General features: G+C 39.5%; 1 protein-coding gene across 7 annotated transcripts in view; it reads left to right on the top strand.

Moving 5' to 3' along the window:
* The first annotated feature begins 2,174 nt into the window (after nt 1-2,174).
* Nucleotides 2,175-21,472, top strand: part of CDKAL1 (CDK5 regulatory subunit associated protein 1 like 1) — a 759,164-nt gene continuing 739,866 nt past the window's right edge. For 4 of the 7 annotated variants that reach the window (XM_063632136.1, XM_063632135.1, XM_063632137.1 and 1 more), the window contains exons 1-4: nt 2,189-2,308; nt 3,084-3,127; nt 13,794-13,971; nt 16,053-16,165. In XM_063632136.1, coding sequence (XP_063488206.1) covers nt 13,799-13,971; nt 16,053-16,165 — 286 coding nt within the window. In that variant the 5' untranslated portion in view covers nt 2,189-2,308; nt 3,084-3,127; nt 13,794-13,798. Of the gene's footprint in view, nt 2,309-3,083; nt 3,128-13,793; nt 13,972-16,052; nt 16,166-21,472 lie in introns of all 7 variants that reach the window. The other 3 variants (XM_055263719.2, XM_055263717.2, XM_055263718.2) reach the window with 2 other exon arrangements.

Below are 21,472 nucleotides of genomic sequence, written 5' to 3'. Positions count from 1 at the left end.
AAAAAATACTCTGGAACACAGGTCATTGTAAGCAATGCTTCAAAAAATACTCTGGAGCATAGGTCATTATGTATATTTCTGTAAGATAAATTCCTAGAGATAGGGTTACTGACTTCAAAGGATTTAGACCAAAGGTGCTTAAAGAGAGAGGTTTCACCTGTTAGTTAGTTGCTGTAGCCAAAACTTGAAAACATCCTTTCTTCCTCTTTTTTTGTACCTATCAATCACCAAGTCTTGCTGCTGTTACCTCCTCAATTTGTTTAAATCTGTCCTTCCTTCCCATTCCTCCCAGCCAACAACTTAATTTAGGCTTTTACTATTTCTTCATGTCTGAAATATCGTCCTCAAACCCATTGTCCTGAGAGAATAATCTGCTCGAACACATTCATGTTGCCTACTACATACATCCAGGATTAAGTCTAATGCCTTTGAGCACACGAGGTTCACCTTGATCTAGTCCCTGTGCTTCCCTTTCTCTGGCAGACTTCTCCCATCACCAGCTTCACTCTCTCTGCTTTTACACTGTAGAATAATTCATCATTTCAGGCCTCCTTGCTTTTGCTCTGGCTGACTCTCCAGCCTGGAATGCCTTCATCCATTTCCCTTACTTCACCTTTGTGTTCCTGTGCATTCATCTTTCATAGTGATTGCTATTCTCTACTGAAATAAATTTTCTCAAAATAGCCTGCAATTGCAATAGGGAGTACTTTTTTTCTTTCTCTTTAGCTGTAGCATCTATCACAGTGCTTGTGGTCATGGGGTACATACTCAGTAAAATTTCCTTTACTGAACTCAACTAGATCTTGGGGGAAAAGGGGTGGAGTAATTCATTCATTCATTCATTCATTCATTCAACATATGTTTATTGAGAAGCTATAAACATAGGCACAAGGTTATGTGCTAGGTAGTGCGATTACAACCAAGAAGATAACCCAGGGCCTACTTTTGGTCTAGTGAAAGAGATGGAATTAGATGGGTATGGTGGTGTGCACCTGTAGTCCCAGCTACTTGGGAGGCTAAGGCATGAGAATCTCTTGAGGCCAGGAGGGAGAGGTTGCAGTGAGCTGTGATTGTAACACTGTACTCCAGCCTGGGTGACAGAAGAAGACCCTATCTGGAAAAAAAAAAAAAAATTAGGGCAACATAAATTCACAATTTTAATTTAGGTGGGTAAAGACAACAGTGGACCCCAGGGCACAGTTTAGATTATTTTATGGATATGGATAAACAGAGAAAAGGGTGGGTTTTTTTTAAATCTATTTTAGGGACAGGGTCTCACTGTGCTGCCCGGGCTATTTTCAAACTTCTGAGCTCAAGTGATCCTCCCACATCAGCCTCTTGAGTAGATGGATGGCATTTTAATTAGATGAAATTGTACTAGGAAAGGCATTTGCAAAACAAAGTAATTGCCCCAAATCACTGTGAAACCCTAAGTCAGGCATAAAACTCAATATTTCTGATCCTTCTTCATGGCCTATTGCCTCCTATTGCCTTTACTTTTTCAAGTAAAGATATTCTTCTGGTAAACACATGGTCAAATACAGTGTCTTGGGTAACGAATAGTAAAGTGAGATAACATATGTAGAGCAAGCGGGTGAGAATCTGTACTCCATAAAAGTATTTTCTTTCCATAGGTGTCAGCTAAACTGCCATCTCAGTTTTCCAAAACAAAAAACAAAAACATTTGTGTGGTGCTAAATGATGTATATTAAGTGAAACCTACCAACTGACCTTTATCTTTTCCTTCCTGTTTTTTTTTTAATATTAAAGAAGAGACCTCTTTTCACAAATGATTGAGGAGGCTAGTAAAATGCAGTGAGAAGAGCAAGTTCTTTGGGAGTCAGACAGCATCGGATCCAGCCCAGAGCGCAGCACGACTAGTAGAGTAACTTAGATTAAGTCCTTAAACTTCCAGTGTCCTCTTTTGTAAACTGGGAATAATAATAATAATAAATAAATAGTGAAATAATATTTATGCAAAGTACTTAGCACGGTGTCTAACACATAACCTCTTAGGAGAAGCTGGCTATTAAGCATTTCTAGGAACCCGAGGACTCAGGGTTGTTATTTTAGTTCTTGGAATCAAAGGAACTTGAAGCGTAGTCATTCCTAAACTAAGTTAAACCAGGACTAGCGCTTTCAGCAATGATGTAATTTGATCTCTTCGGGCCACCGTCGCTGAGCATGCGTAAATAAACGTGGCGGGACGTATGTGTCATGGCGCTCTCCATCTAAAGTCTGTGCAGCTTCCGGAGAGTGGCGGGTTGATTCTCTCACTTTGGACTGGTTTTTACTTCCCGACTTCTGGGTAAGGGTGGCCGATGGGTCCATGTGGGGCAGAGTGTGGCCACAGCTCCTTTTATGGCCAAACCGTGTTTCTCCAGTTTCAGTTTTTCTTGGGCTGTTTGCAAATTTGTTTCGCAGTTAAAAGGAGATTTGCCAGCTGGGATAGGGGAATTGGGAGGCAGATGGGGCTTCCAGGAGCGAGGATAGGGTCGTTGACCTCAGGTGCCGCTCTCCAGTTAGGAGTATTTTAGGCACCTCGTTCCTTATTGTCAGATTTAACTTCATTTGTTCTCCCACTTTATACCTTAGTGAATTTGTAGATGTGACAAGGCTTTCGCCGTTACATAGCTTTCCCAGATCAGTGTCTTAAAAATTTAAGCAGAAGTTATTGAGAAAAGCAGCTGTCTTGCTTTTTCACTTTTCGTTCTTCTTTGTTCATAAAACCTTTTTCTGAATCTCGGGAAGACAGTTATCTTTCGGATGGAACGTGATCTAGATGTCTACCTACCTTATTGACTTAATCGTGTTTTGTAGTGGTTGGTTACTCGCGCTATGCAGACCTGTTGTAGTGCTGAATATAACATTTATTACTAAGGCCAGACACTGGATCCCAGTCACGGCCGATGTCAGCACACCTGTTGTAATCAGTAAGAAGTTACAAGTGGTATGGAGCATCATTAATCCTGCTGTATAAAGCAGTCTTTTATGGAGTCTGATTCCTTTTAGGAAAGAATCCTTACAGTGTTTTTGTGAACTTCTTAGGTGCTTGCTTTTCCTAATCAATTTTTGTTTTCCAGACTCATCTTTCAAGAGGACTTTAGACTAATTGCAGATAATTAAGGTACTGATTTATTTTAAACCTTTTATGTTTGAGTGCTGTGCATATTTCTGCATATTAGAAAATGCAGAGAGGTAGCCTAATTTCTTAGCTATTTGCCACTATCATGTTATGAAAACATTGTGCTTTATATACCACTAAGTCGAAGAGATATTTTCATTTATTTTACTTAACCTTTCATTTTCATTCACCAGTATTGACCATGTCCACTTTTTTGACATGCCCACTTCCTTTGCCTTCCATGGCCCATGGATTTTTTTTCGTTCTCTGGTCGCTGCTTCTTGGAATCCATTATAAGCTGATTTTCCTTCTTCTGGCAGTTAAATTTGGAGTCTCTCAAGTCGTGGTCTTGTACCTTCTCCTACCTCTGTTCTCTTTTTCTTTCCCTCTGGGTGATGTAGTCCACGTGCCTGTCAGCAGTTATTTGTCTTTTTGATTCTACCCATCCTAGTGGATATGAAGTGGTATATTGTGGTTTGGATTTCCATTTCCCTGATGGCTCATGATGTTGACGTCTTTTCATGTGCTTATCAGCCATTTGTACGTGTGTGTTTTTGAGACACGGCTTCCCTATGTCACCCAGGCCAGAGTTCAGTGGCTCGATTACGGCTCACTGCAGCCCTGACCACCTGGTCTCAAGTGATCCCGCTTCAGCCTCCCAAGTAGCTGGGACTACAGGTGCATGCCACCATGCCTGGCTAATGTTTACAATTTTTTTTGGTAGAGATAGGGTCTGTGTTGCCTAGGCTCTAGCCTTGTACTCCTGGCCCGAAGTGATCCTCCCACCTTGACTTCCCAGTGTTGGGATTATAGGCATGAGCCACTGCACCTGGCCCATTTCTAGATCTTCTTCATTTAATCTGTTTTTCCTGTGGTTGCTTGTGCTTTTGGTTTCTTAGCTAAGAAAGAAGGGCCTACTCTAACATCATAAAGATTTGTGCTTATGTTTTTTTCTAAGAGTTTCATAATGTTAACTCCTAAATTTAGTTCTGTGATCCATTTTCTGTTAATTTTTGTATATGATGTGAAATAGGGCTCCAACTTTATTTTTACATGTTGCTATCCAGTTGTCCAAGCATCATTTGTTGAAAAAAAAAACAACAAAACTATTCTTTCCCTGTTGAATTGTCTTGGCATCCTTGTTGAAAATCAGTTGACTAGGTTATGTATATTCGACATGCATTCTAGGTGGTTTTTATGAAAGAATAATTCTGGGACAGTGATTATCAAACTTTAATTCAGATCAAAATCACCTAGAGGGCCTGTTAAATATTGCTAGGTTTTACTCAAAATATCTGATTCAGTATGTCTGGAGTGGGGTTCAAGAATTTTCTTTTCTGGCTAGGCATGGTGGCTCATGCCTGTAATCCCATACTTTGGGAGGCCAAGATGGGAGGAGTTTGAGACCAGCCTGGACAACAAAGCAAGACCTTGTTTTTACAAAAAAATTGAAAAAGAAAGAAAAAATGTTCACTTCTAACAAGTTCCCCATGATGCTACTCCAGCTGATGTGGAAACTACACTTTGAAAACCACTGAGCATTGCTTTGCAACTGTGGTTGTACACATGAGAATGACTGGAAAGTTTTAAAAAGATATTGATGCCTGGGCTCCATTCTCAGAGATTCATTCAGCTATCTTGGGGCTTAGTTGGGAATTTTTTTTTGTTTTTTTTTTTTTGTTTTGAGACAGAGTCTCACTCTGTTGCCCTGGCTGGAGTGCAGTGGTGTGATCTTGGCTCACTGCAAGCTTAGTTGGGAATTTTCAAAAGCTCTTCAGGTGAATAGAATGAGTGTTCAAGATTGAGAACCATTACTGTAGAATAGTGGTTCTTAATTAGGGATCTAGAGTGGAATTACCTGGACAGTTTCCATGTTCACATACTTCAGTTCTATTCTTGGAGATTCTAATTCAGAATGGAACCTGGAGATTTGCTATGATGAAAAGCTTCCCACTGGGCACAGTGGCTCACACCTGTAATCCCAGCACTTTGGGAGGCCGAGGCGGGTGGATCACCTGAGGTCGGGAGTTCACGACCAGCCTAACATGGTGAAACCCCGTCTCTACTAAAAATACAAAATTAGCTGGGCGTGGTGGCAGGTGCCTGTAATCCCATCTACTTGGGAGGCTGAGGCAGGAGAATTGCTTGAACCCAAGAGGCACAGGTTGCAGTGAGCCGAGATCGTGCCATAGCACTCCATCCTGGGCAACAAGAGCGAAACTCTGTCTCATAATTAAAAAACAAACAAAAAAAGCCTCCCTAATAACTCACCTATGTAAGTAACCACTGCTCTAGGATATTCTTCCTATCATTTTCAGTATTTTCCTTTTCACTGACTCTATTTTTATTCCCTTTATCAAATTTGATTTCCTCTACCTTTGAGAAAAATTTTTAATGATCCTTTTGCTCCATTTAGCTATTACACTGCTTTCCTTTTATTCTCAAACTTTCATTTCCATATGATTTAATTAAAAATTTCTGAAGGCTAAACAATTCCCTCTATCAGTTTGTTCATAGTAAAACCTTTAGCTTATTAATAGTGATGAGTGAGATTATTTAGGTACTTAAGATATATAGCCAGGTTTATGCTGCATAATGCTGATATGCGGCGTTATATTTATCTTTTTTGAGTGAATATCTCCAAATGAAATTGCTGGCTCGAAGGATATACATATGTTTGGTATATATTGTCAGGCTGCCCTCCAGAAGGGGTGTACCAGTTTTTCTATGCTTTCAGCTAACAGAGTTTTTGTCAGCTTTTTATCAGTGAGGCAGCTGAAAAATAACATTGTTTTAATACTTGTTGTTAGTGTGGTTGAGCATTCTTTCCTCTTTTTTCTTTTTCTTTTTTGGCTATTTGTATTTCTTAAGTGAACTACCTGTTTTTCCTTTGCCGATTGTTTTCTGGAATGTGATTACTTATTAGTGTCACATTAGATTCTTGCATTGTTTGTACTTTGCCAGTGAGGCAAAACCATAGTGGGAAGAGCATGGTATTGAGAGGAGGCCTAGGTTCTAATTTCTAGCTCTAGAAATGTACAAATCCTTTTGCTTCAGTGGACTCCAGTTCTGTGAGATAAGAAGCTTAGCAACTTCTACTTCTCTAACTCTCATGGTATGGGATGTCTGTTGCAGTGGATTCCTTTCATTCTTCTTTTTCCTTTCTATTTCTCTTCAGCGGATCCATACACAGTTGTATATGGGATGGCAAAATTGTGTAATTTAAAATTATGGCTTTTAATTAATGTTATTTAATTATTCATGATCTTTCAGTAGTTCTTCAGCATTCCAAAGGCACTACCTGGTCCTAGCCGCTCCCATTTAATTATTTCATAGAATAGTGGTGATTAAATCCTAGGGGTTGGGCATTTACTTCAGCTTCCCACCCAGTGTAGAATTTCCTGCTATGTCGTAGAAAGACTAGCTAAATTCAACTTAAGCATTGCATTCATTCATTTAGTCAGTAACTATTGTGTGCCTGCTATGTGTTAGGCATTGTTAGAGGTGTTGTAGAGACAGTACTGAAAAAGAGATGATGCCTTTGTGCTTAAGAAGCTTACATTGTAATGAGGAAGATACAGTCATACATGTGGTGTCAGGTAGGTAAGCACAATGAAGAAACATGAAACAAAAGCAGGGTCAGAAGCAGTGAAAGTGTAGGCATGCTTGGGCAGCGTGGTTATTTTAAATAAGGTAGTAGGAAAGGCCTCTCTGAGGAGGTGTTGTTTGAGTGAAGAAGTGGGTGGGAAGACATACTTATCTGGGGGCTGATATTCTGGCAGAGGAATAGCAATTATGAAGGCTCTTGAGTCAGAAACTAATTTGGCATACTCAGAATATCTATATCCATATATTGCCCGACTGCGTAGTCTACAGTAAAAGTATTTATTGAGAACCTGCAATGTGCTAGACATAGTTCTAGGCACCTGGGATAAAACAGTGAATACCTCACACAAAAACCTTTACCCTCACGAAGTATGTATTCTAGTAAGATAAACAGTTAAAAAATCATTAAAACGTTGGAAGCAGATGATTAAGTGCTGCAGTTTTAAAAAAGGCAGGAAAGGGGTATAGGAAGAGGGTATGTGATGAGGTGGGGGTGTTGATTGGAAAGTCCTCTCTTGTTACACTTGAGCAAAGTCCTTAAGGGCTTGAGTGAGTGAGCCATTCAGGTGTCTTGAGTAAGAGCATTCCAGGCAAGAATAAGACTGTGAAATGAATGCGTATCTAGTGGGTATGAAATAACAAAGCCTGCATGACGAGGGGAGCGTGGTAGGAAGTGGGGCCAGAGATGCAGCAGGAGGCTGATTAAATATGTCATTGCAGATCTTTGTAGTGATTTTGGATTTTTACTCTGATATGGAATACCACTGGAAGGGTTTGATTGAGAAGCTTGAGATGAACTTAGGTTTTAAAGGGATCCCTGACTTCTGTGCTGAAAATGTTCTTGTAGAATTAAGGATAGAAGCAAGGATGCTAGGGATTGCAGTAATCCAGACAAGAGTTGATGTTGGTTTGGACCAAGAGTGTAACAGTGGGTATGGTCACAAATAGATTCTGAATATATTTTGAAGGTACAGCCAACAGGATATTGTTGATTGGTTGGATTTAGGGTGACAGAAAGAGGGGAGTGCAGGATTTTTGGCCTGAGCAGTAGAAGATTGGGATTGCCTTTTTTTTTTTTCTGAGACAGAGTCTCACTCTGTTGCCCAGGTTGGAGTACGGTGGTGAGATCTTGGCTCCCTGCAACCTCCGCCTCCTGGGCTCAAGCAATTCTCCTGCCTCAGCCTCCCAAGTAGCTGGGATTACAGGCGCCCACCACTATGCCTGGCTAATTTTTTGTATTTTTAGTAGAGATGGAGTTTCACCATGTTGGACAGGCTGGTCTCGAACTCCTGACCTTGTGATTCACCCACCTCGGCCTCCCAAAGTGCTGGGATTACAAACATGAGCCACTGCGCCCAGCTGGGATTGCCATTAAATGAAATGGGAGAAGTTGTAAGAGGATCTGGTAAGGTAGGGAGAAGATCAGGAATTCTGTTTTGACTTTGACTTTTTTTTTTTTTTTTTTTCAGATGGAGCTTCGCTCTTTGTTGCCCAGGCTGGAGTGCAGTGGTGCGATCTCAGCTCACTGCAGCCTCCGCCTCCTGGGTTCAAGTGGTTCTCCTGTCTCAGTCTCCCGAGTAGGTGGGATTGCAGGTGCCCACCACCATGCCTGGCTAATTTTTGTATTTTTAGTAGAGACGAGGTGTCACCATGTTGGCCAGGCTGGCCACGAACTCCTGACCTCAGGTGATCCATCCACCTCAGCCTCCCAAAGTGTTGGGATTACAGGCATGAGCCACCGTGCCCAGCCCTGTTTTAACTTTTTAAGTTTGAAGTAATTATTAGACATTCAAGCAGTGGTGTGGAATAGGCAGTTGAACGTCTGAGTCTGAAGCTCGGGGGAAGAATGGGTCTGGTTATATAAGCATATATGTAGTTGATATTTCAAGGCCATGGGACTGGATGAGGTCACCTAGGGAGTGCCAGAAACTAAAGAAGAGTTCCTGTAACAGAGCCATGGGGACATTCTAATGGTGAGAAGTTGGAGAGATGAGCAGAGGAGACTGGAGCTAGGAGAGTGTGGCATCCTGGAAACTAGTACAGTTTCTTATTGCAGTTCTTCAGTCTTTAATAATGCACATTGTAAATCAGTAAGGAAGCAGAATTTTCTACATTTATATGACCACAGAACCATTTTTTTTTTCCCCAGATAGGTAGTAAATAATTAGAACCAATTTGGGAAAGACTAACCTGGTTCATTTCACCCTACCTGGATGGCTGAGTTGGCCAGGTTCTTTTTTGCAAGAACAGAATACCCAACTCAAACTGATTTAAGCCACAGGCTCGCATGACTGGGCACAGCAGGGCTGCTTTTGGCTTCAGGCATTTGTTGGAGTCAGATGCTCAAATAATGTCAGTATGGTTCTTTATCTTTCTAGCTTTTATTAGGCTTCATTCCTTAAGTAGGTTCCTCCCTGTGGCAGACAAGATGGCTCTGGTAGCCCCAAGTTGACATCCTCCCAACTTAGCCACTTCAGTGACAAGAGAAGCTATCTTCTGTTAACACTAGCATAGAATCCTCACAGTGATTCTTATTGGCTAGGCTTCTCATGACCGACCCTGAACTGGTCATTGTGGCCAGGAGGATGAGTTACCCTGGCAAGCTTGGGTCATGTGCCCCATTCCAGTGTCTAGGGAAAGAGAAGTCTGTGATTGACAGTCTTTTTTTTTTTTTTTTTTTTTTGAGACAGAGTTTAGCTCTTGTTGCCCAGGCTGGAGTGCAATGGCGTGATCTCGGCTAACCACAACCTCTGCCTCCCGGGTTCAAGCAATTCTCCTTTCTCAGCCTCCTGAGTAGCTGGGATTACAGGCATGCGCCACCACGCCTGGCTAATTTTGTATTTTTAGTAGAGATAGGTTTTCTCTATGTTGGTCAGGCTGGTCGTGAACTCCCAATCTCAGGTGATCCGCCTGCCTTGGCCTCCCAAAGTGTTGGGATTACAGGCGTTAGCCACTGTGCCCGGCGATTGACAGTCTTACCATGACCACGTGATATGTATGTTAACTGTAATCCAGCCAGTCCTTGATGGATTGATGTTTGGTTTATTTCTAATCTTTTGTTCTTCCTGACAATATAAAGCTAGCTGAGATTTGAACACAGATTCTTCAGATACCCAGTGCATAATTTGTCATAGTTGCAATGAATACATTACAGAGGAAAGGAGCCTGGCTGGCTGCCACTCTGTTAATTGAATGATGTGAATGGAAGGATGGGAATCCAGCAAATGAGGAGAAGGAAAATTCATCAGAAAGCTTTGAGGACAACTGAAAGAATGTAAGATCCTTAACACTGCAACTCAGATGAGGAACAGTGTACACATACTAAGTAGGTAGTAGAGTACCACACAGTGTATGGGCTTGGACTCATCCGTCATGGCATCCTTGTTTAGCTTCTTTGGGCAAGTTAATTTCTCTGTGTTTCAGTTTGCTCATCTTTAAAGCGAGGATAGAAATACTATCTACCTAGTAAGAGTTGTTGTGAATGGTTGATGAGATGACCCTATAAAGGACTTGCCTTGTGTCTGGATATAGTATTAGTAGTAGTACTATCAGTAAGTATATAAGAGTGTATTCCCCCCTCCCCATTTTTTTCTTAATTATTTTATTCTAACATAATTAGAGCTTTACCTGCAGTTGTAAAACTTATGCAGAGATCCTTGTACACTTTACCCAGGTCTCCCATTGGTAACATCTTGCAAAACTACAATACAATACAGTATCACAACCAGGATATTGACACTGATACAGTCAGGATACAAAACATTTCCATCATCACAAGGATTCCTCATGTTGCTCTTTTATAGTCATACCTATTCTCCTCTCACCCTGTTCTTTCTTTAATCCCTGGCAACTACTATTCTGTTCTCCATTTCTATAATTTTCTCATTTCAAGCATGTTATATAAAAGTGATCATACAGAATGTAACCTTTTGGGATTGACTTTCTTCATTCAGCATAATTCTCTGGAGAGTCATCCAGGTTGATGCATATATCATTAGTACATTTCTTTTTATTGCTTAATAGTGTTCCATGGTATGGATGTGCCACACTTTGTTTAACCATTCACCTTTTGAATGGCATCCAGGTAGTTTCCAGATTTGGGCTATTACAAAGACAGCTGCTGTAAACATTCATGTGCAGGTTTTTGTCTGAATACAAGTGTTTATTTCTCTTGGATAATTGCCCAGGAGTACAATTGCTGGGTTGCATCGTAGTCACATGATTTGTTTAAGAAAATACCAAACTGTTTACTGGAGTGGCTATACCATTTTTCATTCCCTCCAGGACTGTGTGAATGATGCAGCTTCTTTGCATCCTTGCCAGTGTTTGGTGGTTTCACTGTTGTCTGTTTTATCCATTCTGAAAGGTGTATACTGATATCTCATTGTGGTTTTAGTTTCCGTTTCTGTGGTGGTTAATATTGAATCTCTTTTCATGTGCTTATTTGCCCTCTGTATATTCTCTTGAAATGTCTTTTGTCTATTTTCTTTTTACGGTTGTGTTTTGACACTAGTCCTTTGTCAGATATGTGGTTTGCAGATATTTTCTTCCACTCTGTAGTTTGACTTTTCAGCCTCTTAAAAGGGTTTTTCTTAAAGCAAAAGTTTTAAATTTTAATGACATTCAATTTATTAATTTTTCTTTTTATGGATTGTGCTTTTGGTGTCACATCTGGTAACATTTTACCTATCCCTAAGTCCAGAAGATTTTCTCCTGTGATTGTTTTCTAAAAGTTTTATAATATTATGTTTTACATTTTTTTTTTTTTTTGAGACAGAGTCTTGCTTTGTCACCCAGGCTGGAGTGCGGTGGTGTGGTCTCGGCTTACTGCAACCTCTGCCTTGTGGGTTCAAGCAATTCTCCTGCCACAGCCTCCGAGGTAGATGGGATTATGGGCGTGCACCAACACACTCAGCTAAATTTTTGTATTTTTAGTAGAGATGCGGTTTCACTATGTTGGCCAGGCTGTTGTTGAACTCCTGATCTCAAGTGATCCACCCGCCTCGGCCTCCCAGAGTGCTGGGATTATAGGTGTGAGCCACTGTGCCCAGCCTATGTTTTACATTTAAGTCTATGATCCATTTTGAATTAATTTTTGTATAACGTGCAAGACGTAGGTCAAGGTTCATTTTTTGCCTATAACTGTCCACTTGCTCCAGCACGAATTGTTTAAAAAGCAATCTTTCCTCCATTTAATTGCTTTTGTGAAATATTTGTGTAGGTCTGTTTCTGGGTTTTCTGTTATGTTCCATTGATCTATATTTCTATCCCTCTACCAATACCACAGTCTCAATTATAGCTATCTAATAAGTCTTAAAATTGGGTAGACCAGTTCTTCTTACTTTACTCTTCTCAAAATTGTTTTAAATATATTAGTTTCTGTACATTTCCATATAAAATTTAGGACAGTCTTATCTATACCTACAAAAAAATCTTGCTGGGATTTTGATAGGGATTATTTTAAACTTGTGTATCAATTTAGTCTCCACTGACACTGCAGAACTTCATTACTGGTCGGTTGGTTGGTTTGAATGTCCAGGATCCCTCCAGGGCCTTCTCTGATTCTACACTAGTGGAGTGTGTTGGGGTGCTTGATTGTAGGTAGAAGTCAAAGCTCTCCCCACTTGGGCTTTGTAGCATGCTTGGGGGTGGGATTACAGTTTTGTGTATGTGCGTGTGTGTGTGTGTGTGTGTGTGTGTGTTTGTGTTTGGCTAGAGTAGAATGATTGTTATCTAAAACTTTTCTGTCTTCCTAGGCTGCCGTTTGTGTAGTTCTTTAACGAGAAAGCAGGCTTTTATTGGGGGGTTTTATTGTTGGCATCTCTTGCCATTTCTGATTGCTGGGATCTTTAGTTCCATGTCTGAGCTGTAGGAGGCAGAAGAAGACCCAAGGAACTCATCATCATATTCCTTGGGTCCTGAGGTTCATAGCCAGTCTGCCTTATGCTTGTTTTATATATAATGTCCAGAGTTTTATTTGTATTTAGCTGACGGGGCAGGGAAAAATGTGCTTATCTTCTTGCAAGCTGTGTCCACATTTTCTTCTTTTAATTATAAAATTTTGAATATTTAGAAAAGTCATATAGGATAATGAACATGAACCTACCTATTTTCTAGTTTTAAGAGTTGTAAATGCTTTTCAGTATGTCTTAATCTATTTTTTCTTTTTTTGAGATGGAGTTTCGCTCTGTTGCCCAGGCTGGAGTGCAATGGTACACTCTCAACTCACTGCAACCTCTGCCTGCCAGGTTCCAGCGATTCTCCTTCCTCAGCCTCCCGAGTAGCTGAAACTGTCGGTGTACACCACCACGCCTGGCTAGTTTTGTACTTTTAAAAGAGATTGGGTTTCACCATGTTGGCCAGGCTGGTCTCAAACTCATGACCTCAAGTGATGCCCCCACCTCAGCCTCCCAAAGTGCTGGGATTACAGGCATAAGCCACCCAAAGTGCTGGGATTACAGGCATAAGCCACCATGGCCAGCCAGTCTATTTTTTCTGAGGTCCTTTTAAAGTAAATTATAGACATAATGACATTTCACTTTTAAATATTCAATATGCATCTCTAAAAAATAAAATTTTTGAATATAAGGACAATATATCGAATGATTTATAATAACATCTTCATATTATCTAATATCCAGCTCATATTCTGATTTCCCTAGTTATTCCCAAAATTTCTTATAGCTTGACAGACAAAGAAGGAAACAATCAAGAAGATGAATTGCATTTAGTTTTTAGGCTTTTACGCTTCCCGTAATCTGAAACAGTTCCTCTCCTACTTTTTCCTAGTTGACATTGATTTGTTGAAGAAATAGTTCCTGTTGAACCTTGGAATGTCCCATTGTCATTAGGGTTTTGTCTGATTGTTTCCTTGTGTTTCTTTTTTCAATATACCCAAGATAGTACTTCATCCTTGTGTTTCTTTATCTCTTGTATTTTCTATAAATTTGAAGTTAGATCCAAAGGCTTGATTAGATTCAAATTTGGTGAGAATATTTCATAAATGATGATATGCTAAGCAGATTTTCATAAGTTTATTTTATTTATAACTTTTATGTGGTAGAGAATATGCCTTCTGCATCCTGTGATACACTACTGGATGACATCGAAGATATCGTGTCTCAGGAAGATTCAAAACCACAAGATAGGCATTTTGTAAGAAAGGATGTTGTCCCGAAGGTACGAAGGCGAAATACCCAAAAATATTTGCAAGAGGAAGAAAACAGTCCACCAAGTGACAGGTAAGCTTTTGTCCTTGAAATTATATTCATTTTCTTTTTTTTTTTTTTGTGAGACAGGGTCTTGCTCTGTCGCCCAGGCTGGAGTACAGTGGTGTGATCTCGGTTCACTGCAACCTCCTCCTCCTGGGTTCAAGCGATTCTCCTGCCTCTGCCTCCCTAGTAGCTGGGATTACAGGCACACACCACCATGCCTGGGTATTTTTTGTATTTTTAGTAGAGACGGGGTTTCACCATGTTGGCCAGGCTGGTCTTGAACTCCTGACCTCAGGTGATGTGCCCACCTTGGCCTCCCAAAGTGCTGGGATTACTGGCCTGAGCCACTGAGCACGGCCAAAATTATATTCATTTTCATTCCAGGGAGAAGCTGACACTACTGGTCTGTGTGATATATATAATGTCTCTTCATTAGAATCTTTGAACTTTTGATAGGAAATACAAGTTGAGTATCACTTATCTGAAATGCTCGAGACCAGAAGTGTTTCAGACATCACATTTTTTTTTTTGGATTTTGGAATATTTGCATTACATACTTTCCAGTTGAGTATTCCTAATCCAAACATCTGAAATGCTCCAGTGAGCATCCTTTGAGTATCATTTTGGCACTCAAAAAGTTTCAGATTTTAGAGCACTGTGGATTTTGAATTTTTGAATTAAAGAAACTCAACCTGTATGTAGATTTTTTTTATTTCAATGATTTTAAATTTGGCAAGGTAATTGGTTAAAAAGAAATGAGATGTCAAATTGGATGTTCCTAGAAGATAGCCTCGGGCAATAGGAATCTCTTGGATATTACTGTAGTTGATATCTAAGTCTGTGTTACTTCCAAATAAAATTTTTACTGGAGTTTGTGATTCTTATGAGACAGTAGTATTTTGGACATTTGGATTTTCTTAGCTGATTTTCAGATACCTATGGATCAGGTAAAGGCAGTAGGCACAAATAAATTATTGCCCTATTTACACTATTATAGTAGATCTCTAGTCTGTGAAATTTTGATACAACCTAACCAGAAAGGATAATGTAATTATATGGTTTTAATAAGCCTATATTTGTTTATCTAGTCAGCTGCTGAACTTTATAATCTACTTATTTTGTTGGGAAAGTAAGCTTTTAAATTCTTTGAATTTAAAATTTACTTATATTTTAATGACTGAAGTTTATAAAATTTGTCCTAAATGTGTCCTTAAGGTAATTTCTATTTACTTATACATTATTAGAGCAATCCAAGTTGAAAGCCCTTTTTTCTCCCTAAAAATACTACCTTATTTTTAGAACTCTGATTTTATAGAGTGCTTTTAATAATGCTTTAGGATGACAGTTTTTAACTTTGATTAAGTTATTTATATCTGTAAGTTTTAAGGAAGCTAAAGATAGCAACTAGTATATAGGAGTCTGTAAACAGACATACTTTTCTTTATTTGCCATTGCTGCTAGAACCACTTTCTTTCCTATTGTTATTTTTGTGTACCTTTCTAGGAGTTGAACTTAGCGTTAGTAAGTTAGTAGTATGAATTTAAAATACAATTCAGAGAAAAAGGAGATTTTTTTATGTAGAGTCTTAACTTCTTAGAATTCTGTGGTTGTTTTATCTTGATTTTAGCCTTTTGATGTAACAACAGATTTTGAGTTAAGTTGGTGCATTTAATGAATAGCTTTTGAATGGATTGTAGTGAGTTTGTTTTTTGTGTAATATATCTTAAAATCATCTAGTGGTTTTTATTTTAAAAATTACTCAGTGAGGCTGGGTGTAGTGGTGGCTCACGCCTGTAATTCCAGCACTTTGGGAGACAAGGTGGGAGGATCACTTGAGCCCAGGAGTTCAAGATCAGCCTGGGCAGCATAGTGGGACACTGTCTCTACAAAAAATAAAAAAAATTAACAGGTGTGTTGGTGCATGACTGTAGTCCCAGCTACTTGGGAGACTGAGATGGGAGGATCTCTTAGGCCTGGGAGGTTGAGGTTGCAGTGAGCTATGGTCACATAGCTGCACTGCAGCCTGGGCAACAGAGCGAGACCCTGAATCAAAAAAAAAAAAATCACTCAATGAAACTTACTTATTTTTTTTATTGATTCCTTAACAGCACTATTCCAGGCATACAGAAGATTTGGATACGAACATGGGGTTGTTCTCATAATAATTCAGATGGAGAATATATGGCTGGACAGCTAGCTGCTTACGGCTATAAAATTACAGGTAACGAGAGCTATAATATATTTTATTGATTACATTTTTCAGAATTAAGTTTTTTAGAGATAAATATTTTAGCTTAGCAGTTAAAGGGTATTTTAGCATGACAGTGATTTTAAGGTGAAACACTGATAGGTATTACACATTTTGTAGATAACCATGGATGTCATATTTAAAAAAACTTTTTATGCCGGGCGCGGTGGCTCATGCCTGTAATCCCAGCACTTTGGGAGGCCGAGGCGGGCGGATCACGAGATCAGGCGATCGAGACCATCCTGGCTAACACGGTGAAACCTCGTCTCTACTAAAAATACAAAAAAATTAGCCGGGCGTGTTGGCGGGCACCTGTAATCCCAGCTACTCGGAAGGCTGAGGCAGGAGAATGGCATGAACCCGGGAGGCGAAGCTTGCAGTGAGCCGAGATTGCGCCACTGCACTCTAGCCTGGGGGACAGAGCAAGACTCCGTCTCAAAAAAAATAAAAAATAAAAAAACTTTTTATTTTGAAATAAGTTTAGACTTTCAGAAAAGTAGTAAAATTAGAGAGTTCACATATGCCCATCACCAAGCTTCCCTTGATATTAACATCTTACGTAGTTGTAATATCATTAATAAACCAGGAAATTAACATTAGCGCATTTCTGTTATCTAAACTGTAGATCGTATTTGAATTTTACCAGTTTTCCCATTAACTTCCTTTTTCTGTCCCAAGATCTAATCTTGGGTCCCACCTTATATTTAGTTTCACGTCCCCTTAGTTTCCTCCAATCTGTGACAGTTTCTTAATTTTTTCTTGTCTTCTGTGACCTTGACACTTCTGAAAAAAACATTTCCTTGATATTTCTGATGCAAATGATTATTATGTAGAATGTCCTTCAACTTGAATTGGTCTTTTTCTCATGATTAGAATGAGGTTCTGGGTTTTTGGCAAGGAGAGCATAGAAGTGATACTATATTTTTCTCAGTGCGTCATATTGGGGTCATGATGTCAGTGTGTCTTATACTGGTACACTAACCCATGTCTGCTAGGTTTCTTTCCAATACAGTAACTGTTTTTCTCATTACAACTAATAAATACCCTATTTCTCCTCAACCTTTGGCCTGTTAATTTTAGTATCTACTGGTGGATCTTGTCTGCAACAGTTATTACTGTGGTGTTTACTTAATGGTGATTTTCTGCTATCTTGCTTTTTTTACATTTATATTTATTTATTTATTTATTTATTTATTTATTTATTTATTTATTTATTTACTTTGAGATGGGGTCTCTTTGTCCCCCAATCTGGAGTGCAGTGGCACGATCTCAGCTCACTGCATCCTCTGCCTCCTGGGTTCAAGCGATTCTTCTGCCTCAGCCTCCCAAGTAGCTGGGATTACAGGCATACGCCACCATGCCTGGCTAACTTTTGTATTTTTAGTAGAGATGGGGTTTCACCATGTTGGCCAGGCTGGTCTTGAACTCCTGAGCTCAAGTGATCCACTCGCCTTGACCTCCCAAAGTGCTGGGATTACAGACGTGAGCCACTGCACCCAGCCTGAGAGATTGTGTCTTATCTTAAATCACATATGCAGTGAAGTCTCTGTCACTTCCAAACACTGCTCCTGACCATTGTTCTGTACCTCACAGTTGCCTTTGCATGTGTAATTGGCAAGTCCTAGCTACAAGACAGCATGTAAAGATTAAGGAGGATTGGAAACCTAGTTGTTGTATCACCCTTTTTCCTTCAATAACTAAAATATCTTTTTTTTTTTTTTTTTTTGAGACGGAGTCTTGCCCTGTCACCCAGGCTGGGGTGCAGTGGTGCAATCTTGGCTCACTGCAAGCTCTGCCTCCTGGGTTCACGCCATTCTCCTGCCTCAGCCTCCTGAGTAGCTGGGACTACAGGCACCAGCCACCATGCCCGGCTAATTTTTTTGTATTTTTTTAGTAGAGACGGGGTTTCACCCTGTTAGCCAGGATGGTCTCGATCTCCTGACCTCGTGATCCACCCGCCTCAGCCTCCCAAAGTGCTGGGATTACAGGTGTGAGCCACCGTGCCTGGCCTAAAATACCTTATGTTATTAATTTTGTATTTTTTATAATGTATTCTTTAGATGGCAAAATGAGTCTTAATATTTCTGTCCTTTAAGTTAAAAATGCTCAAAATATGCTTTCAGAATTACTTCTCTATATTCATTAGTAATTTTTAGTATAATTTAGCCTGGGTTTGCCTTACCATATTCTGATGGTGTAGTTTGAGTATTAAGAAAATAGAATTTATTTATTGATTTATATTTATTTATTTTTGAGACAGGTCTCACTATGTTTGCCCAGGCTGGCCGCAAGCTCCTGGGCTCAAGCGGTCCTTCTACATCAGCCTCCCAAGTAGCTGGGACTACAGTCGTGTGCCTGGCTAACAAAATACCCTAAGAAAAAAAAAAAAAGGCTGGGTGTGGTGGCTCATGCCTGCTGTAATCCCAGCACTTTGGAGGCCAAGGTGAGAGGGTGGGAGGGTCACTTGAGCCCAGGAGTTTGAGACCAGCGTTGGCAACATAGTGAGACCCTGGCCCTGCAAAAATATTTAAAAAGTAGCCAGGCGTGTTGGTCTTCGCCTGTAGTCCCAGTTACTTGAGAGGATGAGGTGGCAGGATGGCTTGAGCCTGAGAGGTAGAGGCTGCAGTGAGCTGTGATTGTGCACTGCACTTCAGCCTGGGCAACAGAGTGAGATCCTATCTCAAAAAAAAAAAAAAAAAAGTCCATTAAGATAATTTCCTAAAACATAAGGAAAATCAGATATTGACTTTTTCTATGTCATATTAAATATCTAATACATTTTAATTAAATTTTAATCGATTAGCAGTTTGTGTTTGGTCTTGTAACAGTACTCATCTGTATAAAATAACAGTTCTGGTGTGTTTATACAAGAATATTAGGTTTTGTTATACACACCTAATTTTGTTTCTTATTTGGGAATAGTTAAAAAGAGAAAATAAGGAAGTAATTACTTGAATGGGAAATTTTTTTTTTTTGCTAATGTAGCATAGTCTGTTACTTATTGTATATATATTTGTATTAATTTTATAAACTATTGATTGTTCCTACTTTAGAAATTCATAGTTGTTAATTCCAGCCTGGCTTGCATGCAGCAGACTGTGGGAATACTTTCTTCACTAGCCTGGGTGCTATAGGCCCAGGAAATACAAACAGAATTAGCTTTGATCAGACATTTAAGAAGGAAATCTCTACAGATTTTATATTTAAAGATTTGATATGAATGACTTCTGGATTACCTATGCCAGTAGTCACTTTCATTACTATGGAATAATGAGAATTTATAAAGTTTATTATGGCTTACTAATTGATAATGTTTTTGTTAATCAAATGGAAACCTAAAATATTAAATGTAATATAAAATAGGTATAAAATATACCTTATGTATAATATATACGGAGATTATTGAAAACAGTATGTAGATAAATTATATCAAAATTAGTTCTCAGTAGTCATAGATATTTTTACCATTTGGGGAAGAAAGATTATGTGGGTAGGTATTTGAAATTGCTGCTTTTAAATATGCAAATTCAGGATATAATTATTCTGTATTAAAATTTCATAAGGCCAGGTGTGGTGGCTCACGCCCATAATCCTAGCATTTAGGAGGCCGAGGCAGGCAGATCACCTGAGATCAGGAGTTTGAGACCAGCCTGGCCAACATGGCAAAACCCCGTCTCTACTAAAAATACAAAAATTAGCCAGGTGTGGTGGCACACGCCTATAACTGCAGCTACTCGGGAGGCTGAGGCAGGAGAATTGCTTGAACCCGGGAGGCGGAGGTTGCCGTGAGCTGAGATTGCCCCACTGCATTCCAGCCTGGGTGACAGAGCGAGGCTCTGTCTCAAAAAACAAACAAAAACAACAACTTCGTAAAGCGAACTGTCAGAGCAGTTTGCTGTTGTTCATTGCCTCTTTTCAAACCCTTTCTTATTTTGAAGAAAAAGGTGGCTCATAACTTTTTTGTGACATAGTCTCACTCCGCCATCCAGGCTGGAGTGCAGTAGCACCATCTTGGCTTACTGCAACCTCTGCTTTCTAGGTTCAAATGGTAGTCCGGCCTCAGCCTCCCGAGTAGCTGGGATTACAGGCGTGCAGTACCGTGCCTGACTGATTCTTGTATTTTTTTTTTTTTTTAGTAATGGTGGGGTTTTGCCATGTTGGCCAGACTGGTCTAACTCCTGGCCTCAAGTGGACTGCCTGCCTTGGCCTCCCAGAGTGCTGGGATTGCAGGCATGAGCCACCGTGTTTGGCTAGCTTTTAAATAAACTATTACAAAATTGTGCCTGCTTGTCTTTCATTCATAGAATAAAACCTACTGAGGAGAAATGATGTTAGCCCCTAAAACTCAGAACAATTACTTGTATCGTGGATATATGGATATTTGATGTAATTAGATTAGTATCTTGGGAAGCAATTAAACTTTCCCTGTGAGCACCATGGCTTTTTAAAGAAATGTGTTCTCCAAGTAGGCAATTTTTATAGATTAACCTTTTTTTCCAGTAATCCTTTGATTATTGTTTTTGGAGTATTTCTTTGGGAGATGTTGGTAAATTATTTTCAGTGTCCTCATTGGTGGCAAATCTTCATATCTTGAGAATACATTTAGTATTAGAAAATGGCCACAGGTCATTTGAGGCCAAATCTGGTGAATAACATTTCTGCTATGATGTTGAACAATGTTGTTCTAGTTGCACATAAATTTTGTTTGTCTTAAGTGATTCTGAAATCAGTTCTAAAAGAGTTCTGAAAGAGTAGCTATGATTCTTACACTTTTTTGGTCTCTTCAGAACCTCACAATTCTTACACAATTTCGTTAAGGAATTCGTAACCACTCCCTAGCCCAATGGTGGAATAAAGGTTTAGGCTTTCAAGGTGACTGCTTTGGGAACAGCCCTCATTTAGATACAGCTGTGTTAGATACAGCTGTGTTATGTTTAGTTTGCAGCCATGCCTGGTGTGAATGAATATTGTATGTGTTTTTTGGTTAGTTGGAAAAAAAAGTCCATCCGAAGACCATTGACTGAGGCTGTGGTTCATAAACACTGAAGAGTAATGGTGTTATGTGTATGAAATATTTGTGGACATGCTTACCTGTGTCAGAATAGAGTGTTTAGCCTGGATGCCCACATTTTCAGAGCAGTTGTTTAAAAATTGCTGAGCTGTTAACATTCTTGATAGTTTCTTTGTATATGTGTTTATAGTTTATTCATTTGACAAGCATTCTCTGAACATGATATATGTTGCAGAGTAGAGTGCTAAAGAGGTGTAAAGATATGAAAT

Source organism: Symphalangus syndactylus, chromosome 23, assembly GCF_028878055.3.
Source record: "Symphalangus syndactylus isolate Jambi chromosome 23, NHGRI_mSymSyn1-v2.1_pri, whole genome shotgun sequence".
In the NCBI taxonomy this organism is placed as follows: domain Eukaryota; kingdom Metazoa; phylum Chordata; class Mammalia; order Primates; family Hylobatidae; genus Symphalangus; species Symphalangus syndactylus.
This window is presented reverse-complemented; position numbering and strand designations above follow the sequence as displayed.